Source organism: Amphiura filiformis, chromosome 5, assembly GCF_039555335.1.
Source record: "Amphiura filiformis chromosome 5, Afil_fr2py, whole genome shotgun sequence".
Taxonomy (NCBI): domain Eukaryota; kingdom Metazoa; phylum Echinodermata; class Ophiuroidea; order Amphilepidida; family Amphiuridae; genus Amphiura; species Amphiura filiformis.
In genome coordinates this window covers 52,440,250-52,461,054 of record NC_092632.1, presented here as the reverse complement: position 1 = coordinate 52,461,054, position 20,805 = coordinate 52,440,250, and the positions used below count along the sequence as shown (strand labels likewise).

At 37.8% G+C, this 20,805-nt stretch overlaps 1 protein-coding gene across 1 annotated transcript in view; it reads left to right on the top strand.

The window, feature by feature from the left end:
- Positions 1 to 20,805, top strand: part of LOC140153351 (polypeptide N-acetylgalactosaminyltransferase 2-like) — a 264,123-nt gene that overhangs the window by 191,770 nt on the left and 51,548 nt on the right. The window contains exon 8 of the mRNA XM_072176081.1: positions 10,544 to 10,647. Within this exon, the coding sequence (XP_072032182.1) occupies positions 10,544 to 10,647 (104 nt within the window). The remainder of the gene's footprint in view (positions 1 to 10,543; positions 10,648 to 20,805) is intronic.

The window sequence follows — 20,805 nt, the reverse complement described above, 5'->3', positions numbered from 1 at the left end:
TATGCTCATGTTGCCTGCTGCATGCTTGCAGCATCTCTGACATGAAACATAGTGACAACCATGTGACTAATGTGAAGAGCCAATATGTAGACAGGGTACCAGGATGTGGTGGAGCATCACTGTCAGAGGGTGGGTGACATGACAAAGGTCTCAGGTGGTGGATGACTAGACCACATTTTGGTATAGTTTCAGATGTGTGAGAAAATAGATACAATAGGTATCATCATGGGAGTATGAGCATGCATGTTGGTGTTTTCTGTGGACATAAATGTCATGTTGGTGAGATGAGAAGGATATGCATCATGGCTGTTGTGATCAGATGTTTGATTTTGATGGATGCATTATTATATTTGGAGTTGGTATGACTGGGCTTTGTAAACACTTGCTCTTCAGAAACAAAGTGTGAAACACTGACAGTTATGTTATGCCATATTCTTATTGTTATAATTAACAGAATAGGTTCCAATATGACAACCCATTTCTTTTTTTAGCTTTATTTTGTTTATTGGAATTGATTTGGGTAAAATTGTGCAGCTCATATCACATAGTTTCAATGTATAGTTCATGACGTGATCAGTGAGATCAATGAATAGGCATGATTTGATTGTTTGCTTCTTCAGTGTTACCAAAATCGTGATTTGGTCCTGTAGATTTGGTAGCCCAATTTGGTGACTGTTAAAGGATACTGCAATTTTGGGGCAACTTAGTTGTTTTTACTATAGCTTGTTATGGGACACCACAACTATTGGTGATTTGGGCGAGTTTCTGAGCATGTTTTCCATGATTTTGGAAAATAATTTGAGCTATGGTCTGCCAAAATATTTGTTAAGTATCTGTTTCCACAGGATTATTGTATTTTTTGATTCAGCACAATTACAGTTTTGTTCAAGTCTCTACAGATGAGTTGACATTATGGTGTTATCATTAAGAACACCCTCTATTGTTTCACACAAGACAGCAGTGTCTATGGCAGACCACATACAATATTTTCAAAACCAAACTTGCAAAATCATTTTTAATTTTGTGATATTATGTAGCTTGAAGAAAGTTTGGTAACATTTGTGATGCGATCAAGCAAAATCAGTCGGAACTCGGAAATATTGATTTCGAGATATAGCCAAACAAAGGAAATATTTCCTTTTGTTTTCTGTTGTTTTGGAAACTCTTTAATTGCTCATATGTTTGGAACTGGTTGTTCAATTTCAATGGGGTTTTCTGCAAAATGCAGCTTTGTACATGCTTTTTCTATAGACCACTTGATATGTGACGTCATTGCACGGCTGTATGCACGCGAATCAAGGCAATTTCCATTGTTCTTTGCCCTGCAGTGTGCGTGCACATCATATTTTATTCAGGGCACGTGCATTTTAAATCGCCCACCACATTTTAAGAAGTACAAGAAAGCCATTGAACAGTGTAGCGGTTCGTTCAGGCATATCAATAGACCGGTCTATCGCCTTTGTTGATAAACAATGATGTCAAGTGGTCTATATATTAAGAATCTGAAAATTTAATATTTCCGAGTTCCGATTGATTTTGCTTGATCACATCACATTTTTAGAATTATTTGCTTTGGAACTAAAGTTAATGCAAATATATCAACTTGCTACATATAGACTATATGGTCTTTTGTCCTCCTGTAGTTTTAATCTCAGACAAGACCAAAATAGAGTCTACAAAATGTAAACACATGTAAACTCATCTATAGTTTTCTTTGTATAATTTCATTCCCATTCCCATATTTTTGTTTAGAAACTAAACTTGGTACATTGGAGCCATCCTTACAAATAGTTTCCTCAATCCATAAATGATGAGCCTTCAACACTATAAGCTCAATATGATTGATCACTGCTCGCATAATGCAGACTTTTTAAATATTCATTTTTACACCTCCTTATTTTTCCCATTAAAGTATTTGTGATCTAGAGCATAAAGCTAACTTATATTGATAGTTAAAGCATTTGTTTGAATTTGATAAAGTACCTCCCACCTTGTCTTTTAGGGTTATGATTAAGGTTTGGGATAGTGCTTGATTAGTGTTCGGATTAGCTTTGCTCCAAAGCCGACCTATTTTCCATCCAATTGAAAGAAAAAATGAAAAACCCATGCCATATGCCCTCTGACACTATAGTTAAGACCGGCTGTAGGTCTGGCTGCGCCTCGGTGAGTGGACTTGAGCGGTTGGTGGGTGGGGTAGACCAATATCTGTGGGTAGACAGTAATACCATACTGCATAGTGGTCCTACTTGTTGGTGACAGGGAAGTGCTGGTTGGTGACCTAGGAGTGGTATTAATTTTTTACAGAATGGTCAAACCAGGCAGGCAGGGATTGGCCTTACATTTTCTTTACTAGTCACTTGCTTGGGTTTATTTTACTCGGGGATCACTGGATCTTCTAAGGTACTGCAAGGGCTCTGATCAAGAGCTATGTTTGGATTAGCAAGGATGAGAATCAGAACTAAGTTCACTATTGAGTGGACATTTTGCTATTTCGAGAACCGAAACTTGCAGCGGAGAACATTGCAGCAGAGAAGCCCGGGAGAGAAGCACTACTGTCCTAAGGCAAAAATGTTGGGACTACATACTGTCCTTTAACCTTCTGCTCTGCTCTCACAACCTTGCAGTTCAAATCCCAAGATCTAACCTTGTTAACCATGAACGGTCCTTTCATCTATAGCCCGCACATAGAATGCACTCTCGCCTCACATTCCAAGAATTATGAAATGGGCCAGCTTCAAAAAGGAGGTTAAAGGACCCTATAGACTTTTAGTGGATGTAGAATATTCTATGTAACATATTTACGTTATTTAAACTATTCCCATTAGATTGGTAATAGATTAAGGGGTACTACACCCCTGGCCAATTTTGTGCCTATTTTTGCATTTTTCTCAAAAATTATAGCACATTGGTGACAAGTAAGATATGTATATTATAGGGCAAGAACTACAACTACTGCACTGAAAATTCAGCAACTCGAGGCAAGTAGTTATTGATTAATTGATCAAATAATGGTTTTCCCTCATTTTTGACTGTAACTCCACAACTGTTGTCTGTGCTGAAATAAAATTTCCAGTGCAGTAGTTGTAGTCCTTGCCCCTATAATATACATATCTGACTTGTCACCAATGCTCTATAATTTTTGAGAAAACCAAAAATAGACACAAAATTGGACAGGGGTGTAGTACCCCCTTAAACAATGTAGATATGTCAAATACTCTATGTCAAATACTCAGGAGTCTGTAGTGGCCTTAACAGCTATCTTGGCGCCAACCTGTCAGCGTTACCGTAATGATAACAGCTGTTAATGCCTTGATATGTAATGACATGAATAAAATCTATATGGAAAATATCCTAAACTCACTGTATGTGTAGATAAGGAGTAATATATCATTAAAACATAGCTCCCTTTAATATACTCATCCTTTGCGGTGCTACAATCCTGGAAAAAATGTTGACACACTTTGACTGTCAACATTGAAAGATGGGTAGTGCTGGGATAGGCTGGATATATAGGGCAAAGTATGTACTTAAAATACATTACATGACAGACCTGTTTCACTTGTCTTCATACCTTTCACAATGTGACAACTATTTCTTGTCCAGGATAGTAGCTCTATGGAGGTTTGCCTATACATGCAATATAGCATTAAATTCACCTAGCTGAATAAAAGTAAAGTGTTTTTTGTTTGTTAGATGGAGTATAGTAGCGACAAGCAGAGGAAGAGTTACTCTACTCCATCCAGCCATCACATGTACCGCTCTATTTGTACACATTGACTTGGAGAGACCGCTAACTGCTCAAGTATCAATTGATCTACATACAACGTGTTTGGCCTGCCAAATTATGCACAGTCTGCAAGCATGAGCTGTGCAAATCATCTTAAGGGGGTCGCTTCAAGGTGTAGGTTAACTGAAATGTGAAGAATTAGCACAACTTTTTACTTTCAATCCACTTGCCCTACATACATTTCAGTCTTGATCTTTTTTATTGGGATGTTGTTTGACTGGCTTTGCACAGCACAATGTGTATTTTGCAGTGTCATGCCTGACTGGGGCAGGAGGATTTCTCCCCTGATAACTAAATAAATCCTTGTTCTTAATACTTTTTAAATATGCACATTCAGGTACAATTTTGATTTGGGTATAACATAGTATTAAATGTTCTCGTTCTTTGCATGAAACGAACCCAATGTCTATCAACTTTCACTTCAAATACCTCTTCCCCCCAACAAAAAGTTGACACAACCAACCCTTCCTAGCACCATGAGTCTATTATGCAGCAAACTTGGCAGTCCATTGGGCTATCCCAGTTGATATCCATATACCCTTTGTAGATATCAAACAGAATAATCTATTCAGGTAAGCCCATTAGAAATTTGCACTCCCTGTGTGAGAGATTAAGGTCATGTCTTCCATAGGGGGTGTGTGGATTTCAACTTGAATAGCTTATTTGCAGCAGCTGGAACGTTTTGTTGGGGGATTTGAAGACATCACAAGCTTTGGAACTGAGGCACATTTAGCTGTGTAGTTTTATGCATTCACAAGGTTCCTTGTAAACCGTATAGCAGACTTGAGGTGTTTTGCCAAAGCCACAATCAAGAAAAATTGACACACCTTTGTATACTTAGCATTAAAATGCCACCCCTTTTCATCTATTCAGTTGATAGATGTGGGTTTATTTTGACATTTTTGACTTTATGTCTTTGTCATCCAACCCCACCCCCAGGATTAAAGGGAAGTGGGAACAGAAGGGGAAGGGCTCTACCTGGCATCAAACATTGTTGAGTATCTGTGCTCACAGTGTATCAGCAGGGCAGCAGCAAGGTTTTTGTATCATTATATGTGAGCCCAAATTTGCTTTCCTTGTTTGCAGTTATATGCAGACATTTTTATTTTTGAGTAGTCTGAGATGAATCCAAATTTTCAGGACAGGACTCAACCCTTAGGTGAATGAATGAAATAAGGTTTTAGAAAATGGCTTCAGAATATTTGAGTAGTAAACAAGCTTTAAAATGTTGACTCCCCCATTCCTTCACTTCAATTGGAAGTCTGTTACAACCTCAAAAATCAATTCTGGTTGCTACTGCTTAGGGGCAGTGCAATATGGAGCAATGCAACTACTTAAAACTTGGTACTTCTTAAAACTCTTAATGCTCTGCATGCTAGCCATAGGCTGCAACTTGTCCCAAGTTTCGAGATATTTTCTCAAATTGTAAAGAACTATCTTAAGAACCACTGAACCAATACTAGGCTTGTTTGTACTCATCTTAAAAGCATTTTTCATGCTGATTTCATATATGGTCATGAATATTTCCAATTTTGAAATACTTGAATTTAAACAAATTGAAACTTGTCGTCTGCAGTCGACTCCTGCAGAGAGAGAGAGTTAAAACTCTTAAATGTCTTAAAGCTGTTGACAACAGGATGTATTTTTGTAGACGCTGTCTTCAAAGACAAATAATGCTTAGATATCATACATTGACTCCTATGAACAGTTTCTGAAATCAGCTAAAACTTTCAAGCCCTATAGGTCTGAAAACCTTTGGGCCCTCATTAATATGGGCCCCAATCGCCAAATTAGTTACAGTAGAAATTTCAGTCGAATGAGCACAGCTTTCAACATCTGCACTTGATCCAACCACGATCCCATATCATATATATATCATATATTTAAAGCTACAAACTAATCACAAGTGAGTTGGCATGGTTGAATACACTTCCGCGTTCATACAGTCGCACATGCTGGCATACACTGAGCAGTGTACACAAAAAATAAATGTTAAGCTGCGTTCATTTAATTGAAATTTCCAGTATAGAGGCAGTCAGCCTTTTCCGTGGGATCCGCCATCTTGTGGGTACTGCCGTTCTGCATGTCATGCGTCATGTGTGTTAGACATTACGCCCCCGATTATGCGGAAGTTGCAGCGTGTGACGCACCTCTTCAGTCAAGCGCCAACGTGGTGATCTTAGCAACAAGGCACTCCGTACCCACAAGATGGTGGTGTACACGTCACAATGACTACATTTATAGTCATCAGGTGCTTAAGATTGCAAAATAAACACACAAAAACAAGTAGGCGGATGAAAAAAGTCCAAGAGGAGGTAACAGATGCAGCTTACATGAAAATAATGTAAATTGAAATTGAAATGAGGACATTAAATACAACAGGGAGCAAGTTGTAATTATCAACTGAAGATTATCTGGTTTATAAGTACAAGTGATCTGATTTCTAATTTAAATAATTGGGTGTAATATTTATCATGGAGGTAATTGAAATAGCACAAAGCTCTCAAAACTTAACCTATGATGCTCGTCAAAGGTGTTGCAAGACTTGGAATAGGGTGATGTAAATATGAGGCCCCCTATCTTCCCGTCAACGTTGAATCCTGCCTGCTCCTGCATGCCTAGTAGTACCCAACATGGATAGTAGGAAAGGAGGGTTATAAGATTAGAGGCAAGTTGACAAATCAGCATGTTAAAAATAGGACATCCATTGGTGTCCTATCAACTTTTGATAATGTATGTCTTTTCATTGACAATGGGGTTGAATAAGTTTATATTTTTGTCAATAACTGTCAGGATGTGGTGTGCGTAGCATCTTCTGGTAGGCCAATTATAAAACCATTCCATTCCATTTGTTGTCAATACTCCCCCTGATTTAGCTAAAGTCTTCCACAGAGAGAGTATTTGGTTACTACCATTTGAAATACTCACTCCAGTTGTGGAAGATACAGGGGAGTATTGCTTTCAAAATTATTAACTGTAGCTAATTCCATTTGAAAACACTCTTTATCTCTTCCATCTGCAAGTGTGTTTATTTTGTTGTTGAATATATTAACCTTTTTCAAGATGCTTTTGATTTCAATGTATAAGTGGTTTTTGATTTTAATGGTATAATCTAAGACAGAAATGAAAAGTCTAGTTTGCGTCTGATGTCATCTGTCAATCAAACTCAGACACGGTTGGTCATGAGGAGTTTGATTGACAATGATGTTAGACCCGAAGAAGTCTTTTAAATTCTGCCTTAGATTTTAGCACTGAAACACTGCAATTATACTTTGCTATTGATGATTGCTATCTGATCATTGAATTAGTTTATTCTTTCCAGAGTAATAATATACAATACATTTCATTAATCGATTGAAGTAAAATTCTACCAGATTATTAATTTTAAATAAAAACTATTCTCATCTTCTCTGGTAAAACACAGGCTTTAAAAATTTAAAATTGTAACATGGACGAAATTTTTTACACATAGTATGCAATAAAGATGTGACAGGCATTTATTTTCAGTGTCATAAATTGGTTAATTTAAATTCGGTTCTTGTTGTCATGTTACTTGGCAATTTCATTTGGGATTCTGTGTGCTCATTTTTGAACCCTGTCTGTGTCTGGCAATTGATGAACTATGGGACCATAGTGCTGTGTGGTTGACACACTTTCCTTGCACAGAAAACATGAGAAGCATTCATTTATAGCATTATAAAAATAAGTTGTTGAGTTAGTTAATTTGAGTTGGGTCATTTAGTTTCAAATGTTTTGGTTGGCATGACGATTTCCTTGTGTTTAATGGTGGGAAGCTCCTTATAGCTGCAATATATTTTGATGAATTGTAAGTAGGCGATTAACACTTTGCAGAAATAACGCAACTGTCACCAAAAGTAGGAATTGACGTCAAATGGGCTGTTCCTTTTAAAATCCACACACCCTCTGTGGAAGACTTCTCTTAAATCTTCCTCAGGGTTGTGTGGATTTTAAATGGAATAGCCCAAAGCCATAATCATGAGTAAATAGCCACAAGAAATTTTCTTTAAAAGGTGAACTGTGTTACCCCACATACGATTAGCCACAGTGATGTTGGAACTTATTCATGTGAAATGCAGGGTTGCCAAAAGATTTCAGCCCGAATCGCGGGTCAAATAATCGAAAAGTCGCCCAATTTTTCTCTTAACCATTGGTTTCTATGGGGCAGGAAAGTAGCGGAAGTTGCGGGGAGCCAATGTTGAAAAGTCGCCCAATTTTTTTTTCTTAACCATTGGTTTCTATGGGACCGGAAATTGTCAAAAGTCATGGGAAAATCTTCTTTTCAAAAGTCGCCCAATTGGGCTACCAAATCGCTGGGTTTGGCAACCCTGGTGAAATGCTAAATGTTACATCAATGTGTTTACAAGAGCATTGTAGGTGTTGTGATCATGTGCTACATCAAGCCATAGTTACGGGCTTCCTCACAGCTTAATGTCCGCCAGGAATATTGGATAGACTATGCTTAAGGCAGGAATAAGTTGTTTGGTGCTGTCAGTGGTAGAGTGGTTGGGGAGGCACTGAGGTTAAGTGACTGCCATGGAGGCACAGGTTTTCTCTGCACTTTAACAATTCAGCTAAAATATTTTAGCTAAAAGTTTTTAAATGTCTTCTTGATTGAAACAAAAGAAGCACTAATAAACATTTACACCAAGATCAACAAAATTAATACAGTGCACTGTAAAATAAGAATTATCACAATATTGTAAAATATTGTGTGAGATCTTTTTGTAAACCTCGTCTACCGCACAAAATTTCAGGCCACTGGGAAACTTATCCCCTGCCTCCAACAGTCGGTACTCCACTGAGAATAAAAAAAGGATTTTAGAATCATTTGGAAATCTCATATTTGTAGTATGTTGTTTTTAAGCTGCCAAACCTGTAAAATCTCATGAAATTCTATGAGCTTCATAATCTCACAGCTTGTCACTTAATATGCCCAATTTTTCTACTGACATTTTAGATGCTTAATACAATGTTGTCAACAACTTAAACAAGCTTATTTTTTCCTATATTGTAAGATCTACTTATGCAATAACATCTTAAATTAGCTCACCAAATTGTTTACACCTCTATGTTCTTCAAACAGTTGAAATGTGTGCATTTGGCTGTCCCATTTGACATCTGCGCTACACCAGATTGAAGAAAAGTCTTCCACAGAGGGAGTGTTTTTTCAAATGTAATTAGCTAGGGTTTGTTATTTTCAAACCCTATATTCCTCACGGTTGTTTGATGTATATAGAATTGGCTTCATTATTAACTAAATGCAAACTATAGATGGCGCTATTTATCCTAAATATATTTCTTTATTTCCAAGGGGTAGGTGATTAATACTGCCATTAAAACAGCTGGAATAGGTGAAACAAGCAAAAAGGAAATTTTATAAACGTTTTTATCAAACAATAAGAAGGAATTATTTGTATTAAAAGCTTGAAAGAGTAATTTCCAGTAACTAAATAGCGCCACCAATTTTGTCATTAATAGATACATTTTATATCCGAAAAAGCTTTAAAAATGCTATAAAAGTGAATCATTTTGTAAAAGTGGGGAAATTAAAGTTACGAATGACTCAAAAGCATCTGTATACATTAGCATGATATCACTTTTAGCTGTTTAAGCCTAAAATTTGGTTGTATGTGATGTTTTGTTTGAAAAACTAATAAATGATCCCATCAAACAGCCGTGTCCTGTATATGGTTTTACCTTTAATGATTGATAACTAGAGTATTCAAAATTAATGTGAGCCAATTGTCTATTCTATTTGAAACCCATACTCCCTCTGTAGAAGACTTTAGTTAAATCTTCCTACAGGGGTAGAAAAAACTTATGTCAGATTTATAAACTCACATTCTCAGATCTTTTGATCCTTTTCCTTTTGACTATGATGCGAGAGGTTGCGGGTACGAACTCTCATGGTGATTTAGTATGCTTTTGTGGAAAAATTTAGTTAACTTGAAATTCCCCCGGACAAGGAACTTGCTACTTATTGTCTCGTGGTAACCTTTATGAAACTCAGGAAACTGATCCTCGCTGCGAAGGTCAATTGTGCAATGTGTAGAGTGTGCGCTTCTAAGCAGCAAAGTCCCTGAGTTGTTATTAAATGTTTTATGGACTGATGTGGACTGATGGGGTCTTTGTGGTCAGTGATGTGGACTGATGGGGTCTTTGTGGTCAGTGACAACATGTACAGTGTGAGGCTTGTGGATCAACGTCTAGGCGTTGTGCCTGTACATTGATCGTTGTGGTTTTTTTGGGGGGTTGGCCCATTGATCGTCTGTGGGTAGGAGAACCCACCTCTTCTATGTGATCGCTGATCACCAGCACACGCCCGGACCAAGGAAGTAATAACAAATATACTGTAACAGGTCTTAAATAACAAATTTTTATCTTCTATAGTCAAGAAAGAAAGTTCTTCAAATTGAAAAATAAATTCTTTTAGGTTCTTTTGGGTCTTTAATCCTATGCAGAACTGTCTTTGGCCTTTGTAGAGTCCTTTTGGGTCCTTTAATTCTTAACACAACCATTGAACAGGAAAAGTTTTAGATTTCTTATTTGTGTATGAGTGTATGTTAGTGTTAGAGTCAGCATGAGGGTTCAGGTTTGCCATGCATTGAGCAAGCATAGGGACATCTCACCGCTGCTCCATACATGGTAGATACGAATAGCTGACAATTACAGAGTTCCATTTTCATTCATTAACAATTTGCCTCCAATCTTGTTTATTTTGTTGTCTCTGCACAGAACACCAATGATAGCTGGAGGGTTATTCACCATCTCAAAAGCGTGGTTTGAAGAGCTTGGCAAATATGACTTAATGATGGATGTCTGGGGAGGAGAGAATTTAGGTAAGTAACTGCAGTTCTAATGTGTGCAATGTTAAACACATGTGATGGGTTATTCAATTTGAAATTGTCCATCCCCTGTGGAAGATTTAAGAAAAGTATTCCACAGAGGGAGCATGCTTTTCAAATGGAATTGGCTAGGGTTAATCATTTTGAAACCCATACTCGCCGTGTAATATGGCTTTACCTATATCTTCCACAATTGGATTGGAGTGAGTACTTAAAATGGAAGTTAGCGAAATGGCCTGCATGGGACTGCCCCTCCACTCTGATCGCGGATCGTAGAATATTTAGTGGCTGCTTAGAGCCCTGGTGATATGACAAGTTCAGTTTAGTGACTAGGGCACAATGATCACCACAGGTTCTGGAACTGCTCCTTCCCTCTGACTGCAAAATATTTAGTGACCGCATTCACTGGCACATTTTGTACAGCTCAGACAGGGTAGGTCATGGTTTTCACATTTTGTTTTTAAAATTACAACTTGATTGAGCACTCATATCAAGGCTCAGAAGCTTAGCCACATGCACCTACCAGGGCAGTTCATTGTTGGCATGCTTATGGCGCGATTGAACAGGTTCATTGGGTCTGTTAATTAATCAGCTATTAAGCAGATGGATCAATAACATCATAAAAGGGGTTGGCGAAACTGTCAGCAGAAAAACGTAAGTTTTCATTTCGTCTTGACAAACGAACTCTAAATAGCTAGATGCTTATGGCGCACCCACATAATGTCACTACCAAACTCAAGGTGAAATAATATGTAGAGAATATTGGTTATTAATTGGTTATTGAATATTGGTTATTGATTGGTTGAATATGTTTGTCATACAGCAAATGATAGATATCAATTTGGGCCGAGACATAAGTTTGAAGCTTTTCTAACAACACCAATTTTGTTGAGGGAAATGTCAGTTTTTGTGTAAATGAGGAGAAATAGTGTCAATAAAATAGCTGTGTCATAATAGCGTGATTGAACATATTTGATATCTATTTGGTAATCTTATATGACACTAAATGCATTAAGATAACTTCAATAGATAAAATAAATTTGATCAAAATAAAATGTTACAAGTAAGTTTTTAGCAGTAAATTTACAAACACCTTAAAAGTTTTGATCTGATATGGTTGTACAGTGGTCATGATGACGTCAACTATGAAAATCATCCTTAATGTATTGTAGCTTTCAGTGAAAAAATCACATCTTTTTTCCCCCCAAAGTACAGATAGTATTTCAGATCAACAAGTATGATGTTTATGTTGTCCATGATATTTATAAATTTGATCAGACGAGATAGCCAGAATCATATCCTCTTGTATAAGCACAGCAAATGGTAGATGAAGTGATAACGAATTGCATGTGATTCAAAAGATATGGCAATCAATTTCAGAGTAAAAATCACCTTGATCTGATCAATCTTGTTGTTACTTGCATGTTTTCTTGTCTGATAGGTACTTTTAAGGGCAGAGTAAGGGGAGAGAACATGAAGCTTTTCTGATTTCATTATATTACGTCCAAAGTATAGGAAACTACAGTAAAGATTTGCCTAATGGTGCATATTACATCTCTTGACATTACTGGAACTGTAGACATAAACTAAAAGTGCACTCCCGTAAAATCCCACCAGCAAATAAGGGGATGGGTGCTTAATTCTTGTTGGGATTTTCAGAGGAGGGAGGTCTCTATTATGTGAAATTTACCTTAAGGCAAAAGAGCACATGTGTGCCATTAGACAAATCTTAATGGTATAATTTGTTTGAAAGAAAATGAGTCCAGGAATCCTGTGGTAACATCAGATTTTTTAAATTCAGTTTTTGAAAAGATCACAAAAATATATATTTTTCCCCTTAAATAAATCCAAGTAAGGTAAATCATCCACAGTAAAGTGCTCAACCAAGAAGGGAGCTGGAATACATTTAAAATAGACTTGGTGATTTATTAAAGCATTATTTACAATATTGTTTCATGCAAGCCAGCCGAAGCCGACCTACACTCGTCAGAATATGCTGATCACTGGAAACTGATTTCTATATCTAGCGCGGAATGCTCACGCTGCGAAGTGGCGACGGCGAAGCTGAGCGCGATCACCGGCGTAAAACGCGAGCTAGTGCTAGATCTTTAGACAGTTTAATTGGCATACATTTACGGTCAAAAATGGTTACATAACATAATATAAGCAGTTCAAGTTCATGAAGACAGTCAATACTTGATATATTGATCAGTTGTAGTTGATCAAGAGATGCTTCTTCCTGTGTCTACAAGTGTTTATTAGCTCATTCCTTTTGTTCAGTGAGGAGAGATGAGGCTTAAATATGATGAAGTATTTTTCCTCTAGACAAAGTCTGCATAGTTTGTTGGTAGTTGAATAGGCCTTAGCCCGACTGATTAATTTCCATTCAGTTGAATAAGGTATTTTCTTATCCTTTAATTTCCAAATGTACTCGCTTAATGTTGTTGAATGCCTTTTGTCACTGTTATTAAAGTCACTCTTATGGCAATTAAAGCGTGTTTTGAACGAGTTGGCGGTTAGTCCAATATATGTTTCATGATGTGAATTGTCAAGTCGAGTTACCGTCGCCTGGTAAATTATACTAGAAGCTAAACAATTGCCTTGGAGGGGACAGTCAAGTTTCACTTTACAGTTGCAAGTTTTTCCATCTGGTTCCTTGGGTTCTGCTTTGTGCAAAATTGATCTGTTGTGTGAAGTTATGATTTGTTTTACATTGGTCATGCAACAATAACTAAGTTTAACAGTATTTCTGTTTAAGAGTTTGTGTAATTTGTGTCCAGGGGGGAAACATCTGCCCAGCAAGTTGAAGAATTTTCTTCCAAGGTTTGTTGATACGCTTTACGCTATCTGGCGGGTTAAACCAAGTTATGTTTCTTGAGCGTTGGCGTTTATTGTTGTCTTTACTTGGTTTCCAGTGGTCGTTGAAAGTGAGAGTCTCACTGTATCCGCTATTCTGCAAAGCTGCTTGATATGGCGGAATGGCAGACTTGAAGGCCTGTTCATTTGCAGAAATTTTAGTGAGGCGTTTGTTTATACTGTCCGGGATATTCTTTATAATGGATGGTGGGTGGTTGCTGTCTCTATGTACATAAAGGGGTTATTGTTGGCCTTCATGTAGGGTCTATATGATCCATCGCGCAAGTCAAGAGTAATATCTAAGTAATCAACCGTTTTCTTGTTGGCTTCAATTGTTATATTTAGGTTGTTTTTGGAGAATATTTTGCAGATCTCTTTTTTGATGTTTTCTACTTGCCGTGGTGTTTTCTTGCAAATGGCGAGGCCATCATCGCGATACAATCCGACATTAATGTCGATATGTTGCAATTGTGACAGCAAATACAAACCAACGAGCTCGCAAGTTTCAGCTCCATCGAAGCTGCCCATGGTGACATCGAACTTTGAGTTACTCTTCTTGCACCATGGGGTTTGGGTATTGTACAGTAACGATTTCTTGGTCTGGAATATGATCTGGGTTTCATCGTCTGTGATATGATCATAAGCGGCTGCAAATTTTAAGGCATTCGACAGTAGGTCTTCAGTAATTGAAGGGTAAAATTCGCATACATCGAAGCCGATGAAAGAATGGCTTTGTTTATCTTTGATGTTTGTATACCAGGAGATGACCTCATCTGTGTTCTTCCATTGGTTTAAGTTTGTAGCGCTGATTATTTTTGCGTTTATGCGTTCCAGTATCCGCTTGCTGATTTTACCAATTTCTGGTTTGGATGGGTTTATAAGTCTGCATTTGGGGTTATTGTTGAAATTTGGCTTATGGTCCTTCAAGGTTATAAAGGCTTCATTCTTTGCTGTCGTATCTATTCTGTTTTCAAGTTCACGCTTCGTAGCAATGTTTTTGTCAACTTTTGTATATCGCTTCTCAGCGGATACGGGTGCTTTCCTGTAGTCTTTAGTTATGTTGTTGCCAAGTAACTTGTTGTACTGTTCAGGTTTAACTTTATAAAAGTTGGTAGTTTTGTCTGCTGGAACAAACAGGTGCTCATCTTCTTTGATGTTTTTAATGTCTTTTGACAGTTGTTTTTGAAACGGTTTGTTCACATTTCTAAATTCAACATTTTGGATAATGTTCAACATACCATCTTCGAATTCCTTTAGTTCTGGAACTTGCGGCGGAGGTTTTGTAGTTGGAAATCCATATGTTTCTTTTCTTCTGGAAGACGCGTCTGGATTGAGGAAAAGAATGTTCTCCATCTGATCTTTTTAGGAACTTCTCTGCTTTGTTGGTAAGACATGTTAGGTAATCCTTTTTGCCTGGTAAAGGAATATTTTTCGTTGAGTAGCCAAGGTTGATCTTTTCAAGTCCGTTATCCATGGTGATTTCAAAAGTGCTCAACAATATTAATTGGAGCGTAAATAAATAAATCCAAGTAAGGTAAATCATCCACAGTAAAGTGCTCAACCAAGAAGGGAGCTGGAATACATTTAAAATAGACTTGGTGATTTATTAAAGCATTATTTACAATATTGTTTCATGCAAGCCAGCCGGTTTACCGACCTACACTCGTCAGAATATGCTGATCACTGGAAACTGATTTCTATATCTAGCGGAATGCTCACGCTGCGAAGTGGCGGCATGTAGCTGGTTGCGCGATCACCGAGCGTAAAAGCGCTGGAGCTAGTGCTAGATCTTTAGACAGTTTAATTGGCATACATTTACGGTCAAAAATGGTTACATAACATAATATAAGCAGTTCAAGTTCATGAAGACAGTCAATACTTGATATATTGATCAGTTGTAGTTGATCAAGAGATGCTTCTTCCTGTGTCTACAAGTGTTTATTAGCTCATTCCTTTTGTTCAGTGAGGAGAGATGAGGCTTAAATATGATGAAGTATTTTTCCTCTAGACAAAGTCTGCATAGTTTGTTGGTAGTTGAATAGGCCTTAGCCCGACTGATTAATTTCCATTCAGTTGAATAAGGTATTTTCTTATCCTTTAATTTCCAAATGTACTCGCTTAATGTTGTTGAATGCCTTTTGTCACTGTTATTAAAGTCACTCTTATGGCAATTAAAGCGTGTTTTGAACGAGTTGGCGGTTAGTCCAATATATGTTTCATGATGTGAATTGTCAAGTCGAGTTACCGTCGCCTGGTAAATTATACTAGAAGCTAAACAATTGCCTTGGAGGGGACAGTCAAGTTTCACTTTACAGTTGCAAGTTTTTCCATCTGGTTCCTTGGGTTCTGCTTTGTGCAAAATTGATCTGTTGTGTGAAGTTATGATTTGTTTTACATTGGTCATGCAACAATAACTAAGTTTAACAGTATTTCTGTTTAAGAGTTTGTGTAATTTGTGTCCAGGGGGAAACATCTGCCCAGCAAGTTGAAGAATTTTCTTCCAAGGTTTGTTGATACGCCGCTATCTGGCGGGTTAAACCAAGTTATGTTTCTTGAGCGTTGACGTTTATTGTTGTCTTTACTTGGTTCCCGGTGGTCGTTGAAAGTGAGAGTCTCACTGTATCCGCTATTCTGCAAAGCTGCTTGATATGGCGGAATGGCAGACTTGAAGGCCTGTTCATTTGCAGAAATTTTAGTGAGGCGTTTGTTTATACTGTCCGGGATATTCTTTATAATGGATGGTGGGTGGTTGCTGTCTCTATGTACATAAAGGGGGTTATTGTTGGCCTTCATGTAGGGTCTATATGATCCATCGCGCAAGTCAAGAGTAATATCTAAGTAATCAACCGTTTTCTTGTTGGCTTCAATTGTTATATTTAGGTTGTTTTTGGAGAATATTTTGCAGATCTCTTTTTGATGTTTTCTACTTGCCGTGGTGTTTTCTTGCAAATGGCGAGGCCATCATCGCGATACAATCCGACATTAATGTCGATATGTTGCAATTGTGACAGCAAATACAAACCAACGAGCTCGCAAGTTTCAGCTCCATCGAAGCTGCCCATGGTGACATCGAACTTTGAGTTACTCTTCTTGCACCATGGGGTTTGGGTATTGTACAGTAACGATTTCTTGGTCTGGAATATGATCTGGGTTTCATCGTCTGTGATATGATCATAAGCGGCTGCAAATTTTAAGGCATTCGACAGTAGGTCTTCAGTAATTGAAGGGTAAAATTCGCATACATCGAAGCCGATGAAAGAATGGCTTTGTTTATCTTTGATGTTTGTATACCAGGAGATGACCTCATCTGTGTTCTTCCATTGGTTTAAGTTTGTAGCGCTGATTATTTTTGCGTTTATGCGTTCCAGTATCCGCTTGCTGATTTTACCAATTTCTGGTTTGGATGGGTTTATAAGTCTGCATTTGGGGTTATTGTTGAAATTTGGCTTATGGTCCTTCAAGGTTATAAAGGCTTCATTCTTTGCTGTCGTATCTATTCTGTTTTCAAGTTCAAGCTTCGTAGCAATGTTTTTGTCAACTTTTGTATATCGCTTCTCAGCGGATACGGGTGCTTTCCTACATGAAGGCCAACAATAACCCCCTTTATGTACATAGAGACAGCAACCACCCACCATCCATTATAAAGAATATCCCGGACAGTATAAACAAACGCCTCACTAAAATTTCTGCAAATGAACAGGCCTTCAAGTCTGCCATTCCGCCATATCAAGCAGCTTTGCAGAATAGCGGATACAGTGAGACTCTCACTTTCAACGCACCACCGGAAACCAAGTAAAGACAACAATAAACGTCAACGCCAAGAAACATAACTTGGTTTAACCCGCCGATAGCTTAAAGCGATCAACAAACCTTGGAAGAAAATTCTTCAACTTGCTGGGCAGATGTTTCCCCCCTGGACACAAATTACACAAACTCTTAAACAGAAATACTGTTAAACTTAGTTATTGTTGCATGACCAATGTAAAACAAATCATAACTTCACACAACAGATCAATTTTGCACAAAGCAGAACCCAAGGAACCAGATGGAAAAACTTGCAACTGTAAAGTGAAACTTGACTGTCCCTCCAAGGCAATTGTTTAGCTTCTAGTATAATTTACCAGGCGACGGTAACTCGACTTGACAATTCACATCATGAAACATATATTGGACTAACCGCCAACTCGTTTCAAAACACGCTTTAATTGCCATAAGAGTGACTTTAATAACAGTGACAAAAGGCATTCAACAACATTAAGCTTTAGTACATTTGGAAATTAAAGGATAAGAAAATACCTTATTCAACTGAATGGAAATTAATCAGTCGGGCTAAGGCCTATTCAACTACCAACAAACTATGCAGACTTTGTCTAGAGGAAAAATACTTCATCATATTTAAGCCTCATCTCTCCTCACTGAACAAAAGGAATGAGCTAATAAACACTTGTAGACACAGGAAGAAGCATCTCTTGATCAACTACAACTGATCAATATATCAAGTATTGACTGTCTTCATGAACTTGAACTGCTTATATTATGTTATGTAACCATTTTTGACCGTAAATGTATGCCAATTAAACTGTCTAAAGATCTAGCACTAGCTCGCTGCGTTTTACGCTCGGTGGTGATCGCGCTTCGCCGCCGCCACTTGCAGCGTGAGCATTCCGCGCTAGATATAGAAATCAGTTTCCAGTGATCAGCATATTCTGACGAGTGTAGGTCGGCTTCGCTGGCTTGCATGAAACAATATTGTAAATAATGCTTTAATAAATCACCAAGTCTATTTTAAATGTATTCCAGCTCCCTTCTTGGTTGAGCACTTTACTGTGGATGATTTACCTTACTTGGATTTATTTATTTACGCCCAATTAATATTGTTGAGCACTTTTGAAATCACCATGGATAACGGACTTGAAAAGATCAACCTTGGCTACTCAACGAAAAATATTCCTTTACCAGGCAAAAAGGATTACCTAACATGTCTTACCAACAAAGCAGAGAAGTTCCTAAAAAACATCAGATGGAGAACATTCTTTTTCCTCAATCCAGACGCGTCTTCCAGAAGAAAAGAAACATATGGATTTCCAACTACAAAACCTCCGCCGCAAGTTCCAGAACTAAAGGAATTCGAGATGGTATGTTGAACATTATCCAAAATGTTGAATTTAGAAATGTGAACAAACCGTTTCAAAAACAACTGTCAAAAGACATTAAAAACATCAAAGAAGATGAGCACCTGTTTGTTCCAGCAGACAAAACTACCAACTTTTATAAAGTTAAACCTGAACAGTACAACAAGTTACTTGGCAACAACATAACTAAAGACTACAGGAAAGCACCCGTATCCGCTGAGAAGCGATATACAAAAGTTGACAAAAACATTGCTACGAAGCTTGAACTTGAAAACAGAATAGATACGACAGCAAAGAATGAAGCCTTTATAACCTTGAAGGACCATAAGCCAAATTTCAACAATAACCCCAAATGCAGACTTATAAACCCATCCAAACCAGAAATTGGTAAAATCAGCAAGCGGATACTGGAACGCATAAACGCAAAAATAATCAGCGCTACAAACTTAAACCAATGGAAGAACACAGATGAGGTCATCTCCTGGTATACAAACATCAAAGATAAACAAAGCCATTCTTTAATCGGCTTCGATGTATGCGAATTTTACCTTCAATTACTGAAGACCTACTGTCGAATGCCTTAAAATTTGCAGCCGCTTATGATCATATCACAGACGATGAAACCCAGATCATATTCCAGACCAAGAAATCGTTACTGTACAATACCCAAACCCCATGGTGCAAGAAGAGTAACTCAAAGTTCGATGTCACCATGGGCAGCTTCGATGGAGCTGAAACTTGCGAGCTCGTTGGTTTGTATTTGCTGTCACAATTGCAACATATCGACATTAATGTCGGATTGTATCGCGATGATGGCCTCGCCATTTGCAAGAAAACACCACGGCAAGTAGAAAACATCAAAAAAGAGATCTGCAAAATATTCTCCAAAAACAACCTAAATATAACAATTGAAGCCAACAAGAAAACGGTTGATTACTTAGATATTACTCTTGACTTGCGCGATGGATCATATAGACCCTACATGAAGGCCAACAATAACCCCTTTATGTACATAGAGACAGCAACCACCCACCATCCATTATAAAGAATATCCCGGACAGTATAAACAAACGCCTCACTAAAATTTCTGCAAATGAACAGGCCTTCAAGTCTGCCATTCCGCCATATCAAGCAGCTTTGCAGAATAGCGGATACAGTGAGACTCTCACTTTCAACGACCACCGGAAACCAAGTAAAGACAACAATAAACGTCAACGCTCAAGAAACATAACTTGGTTTAACCCGCCAGTATAAGCTTAAAGCGTATCAACAAACCTTGGAAGAAAATTCTTCAACTTGCTGGGCAGATGTTTCCCCCTGGACACAAATTACACAAACTCTTAAACAGAAATACTGTTAAACTTAGTTATTGTTGCATGACCAATGTAAAACAAATCATAACTTCACACAACAGATCAATTTTGCACAAAGCAGAACCCAAGGAACCAGATGGAAAAACTTGCAACTGTAAAGTGAAACTTGACTGTCCCCTCCAAGGCAATTGTTTAGCTTCTAGTATAATTTACCAGGCGACGGTAACTCGACTTGACAATTCACATCATGAAACATATATTGGACTAACCGCCAACTCGTTCAAAACACGCTTTAATTGCCATAAGAGTGACTTTAATAACAGTGACAAAAGGCATTCAACAACATTAAGCGAGTACATTTGGAAATTAAAGGATAAGAAAATACCTTATTCAACTGAATGGAAATTAATCAGTCGGGCTAAGGCCTATTCAACTACCAACAAACTATGCAGACTTTGTCTAGAGGAAAAATACTTCATCATATTTAAGCCTCATCTCTCCTCACTGAACAAAAGGAATGAGCTAATAAACACTTGTAGACACAGGAAGAAGCATCTCTTGATCAACTACAACTGATCAATATATCAAGTATTGACTGTCTTCATGAACTTGAACTGCTTATATTATGTTATGTAACCATTTTTGACCGTAAATGTATGCCAATTAAACTGTCTAAAGATCTAGCACTAGCTCGCTGCGTTTTACGCTCGGTGATCGCGCTTCAGCGCCGCCGTCGCCACTTTCATGCAGCGTGAGCATTCGCGCTAGATATAGAAATCAGTTTCAGTGATCAGCATATTCTGACGAGTGTAGGTCGGCTTCGGCTGGCTTGCATGAAACAATATTGTAAA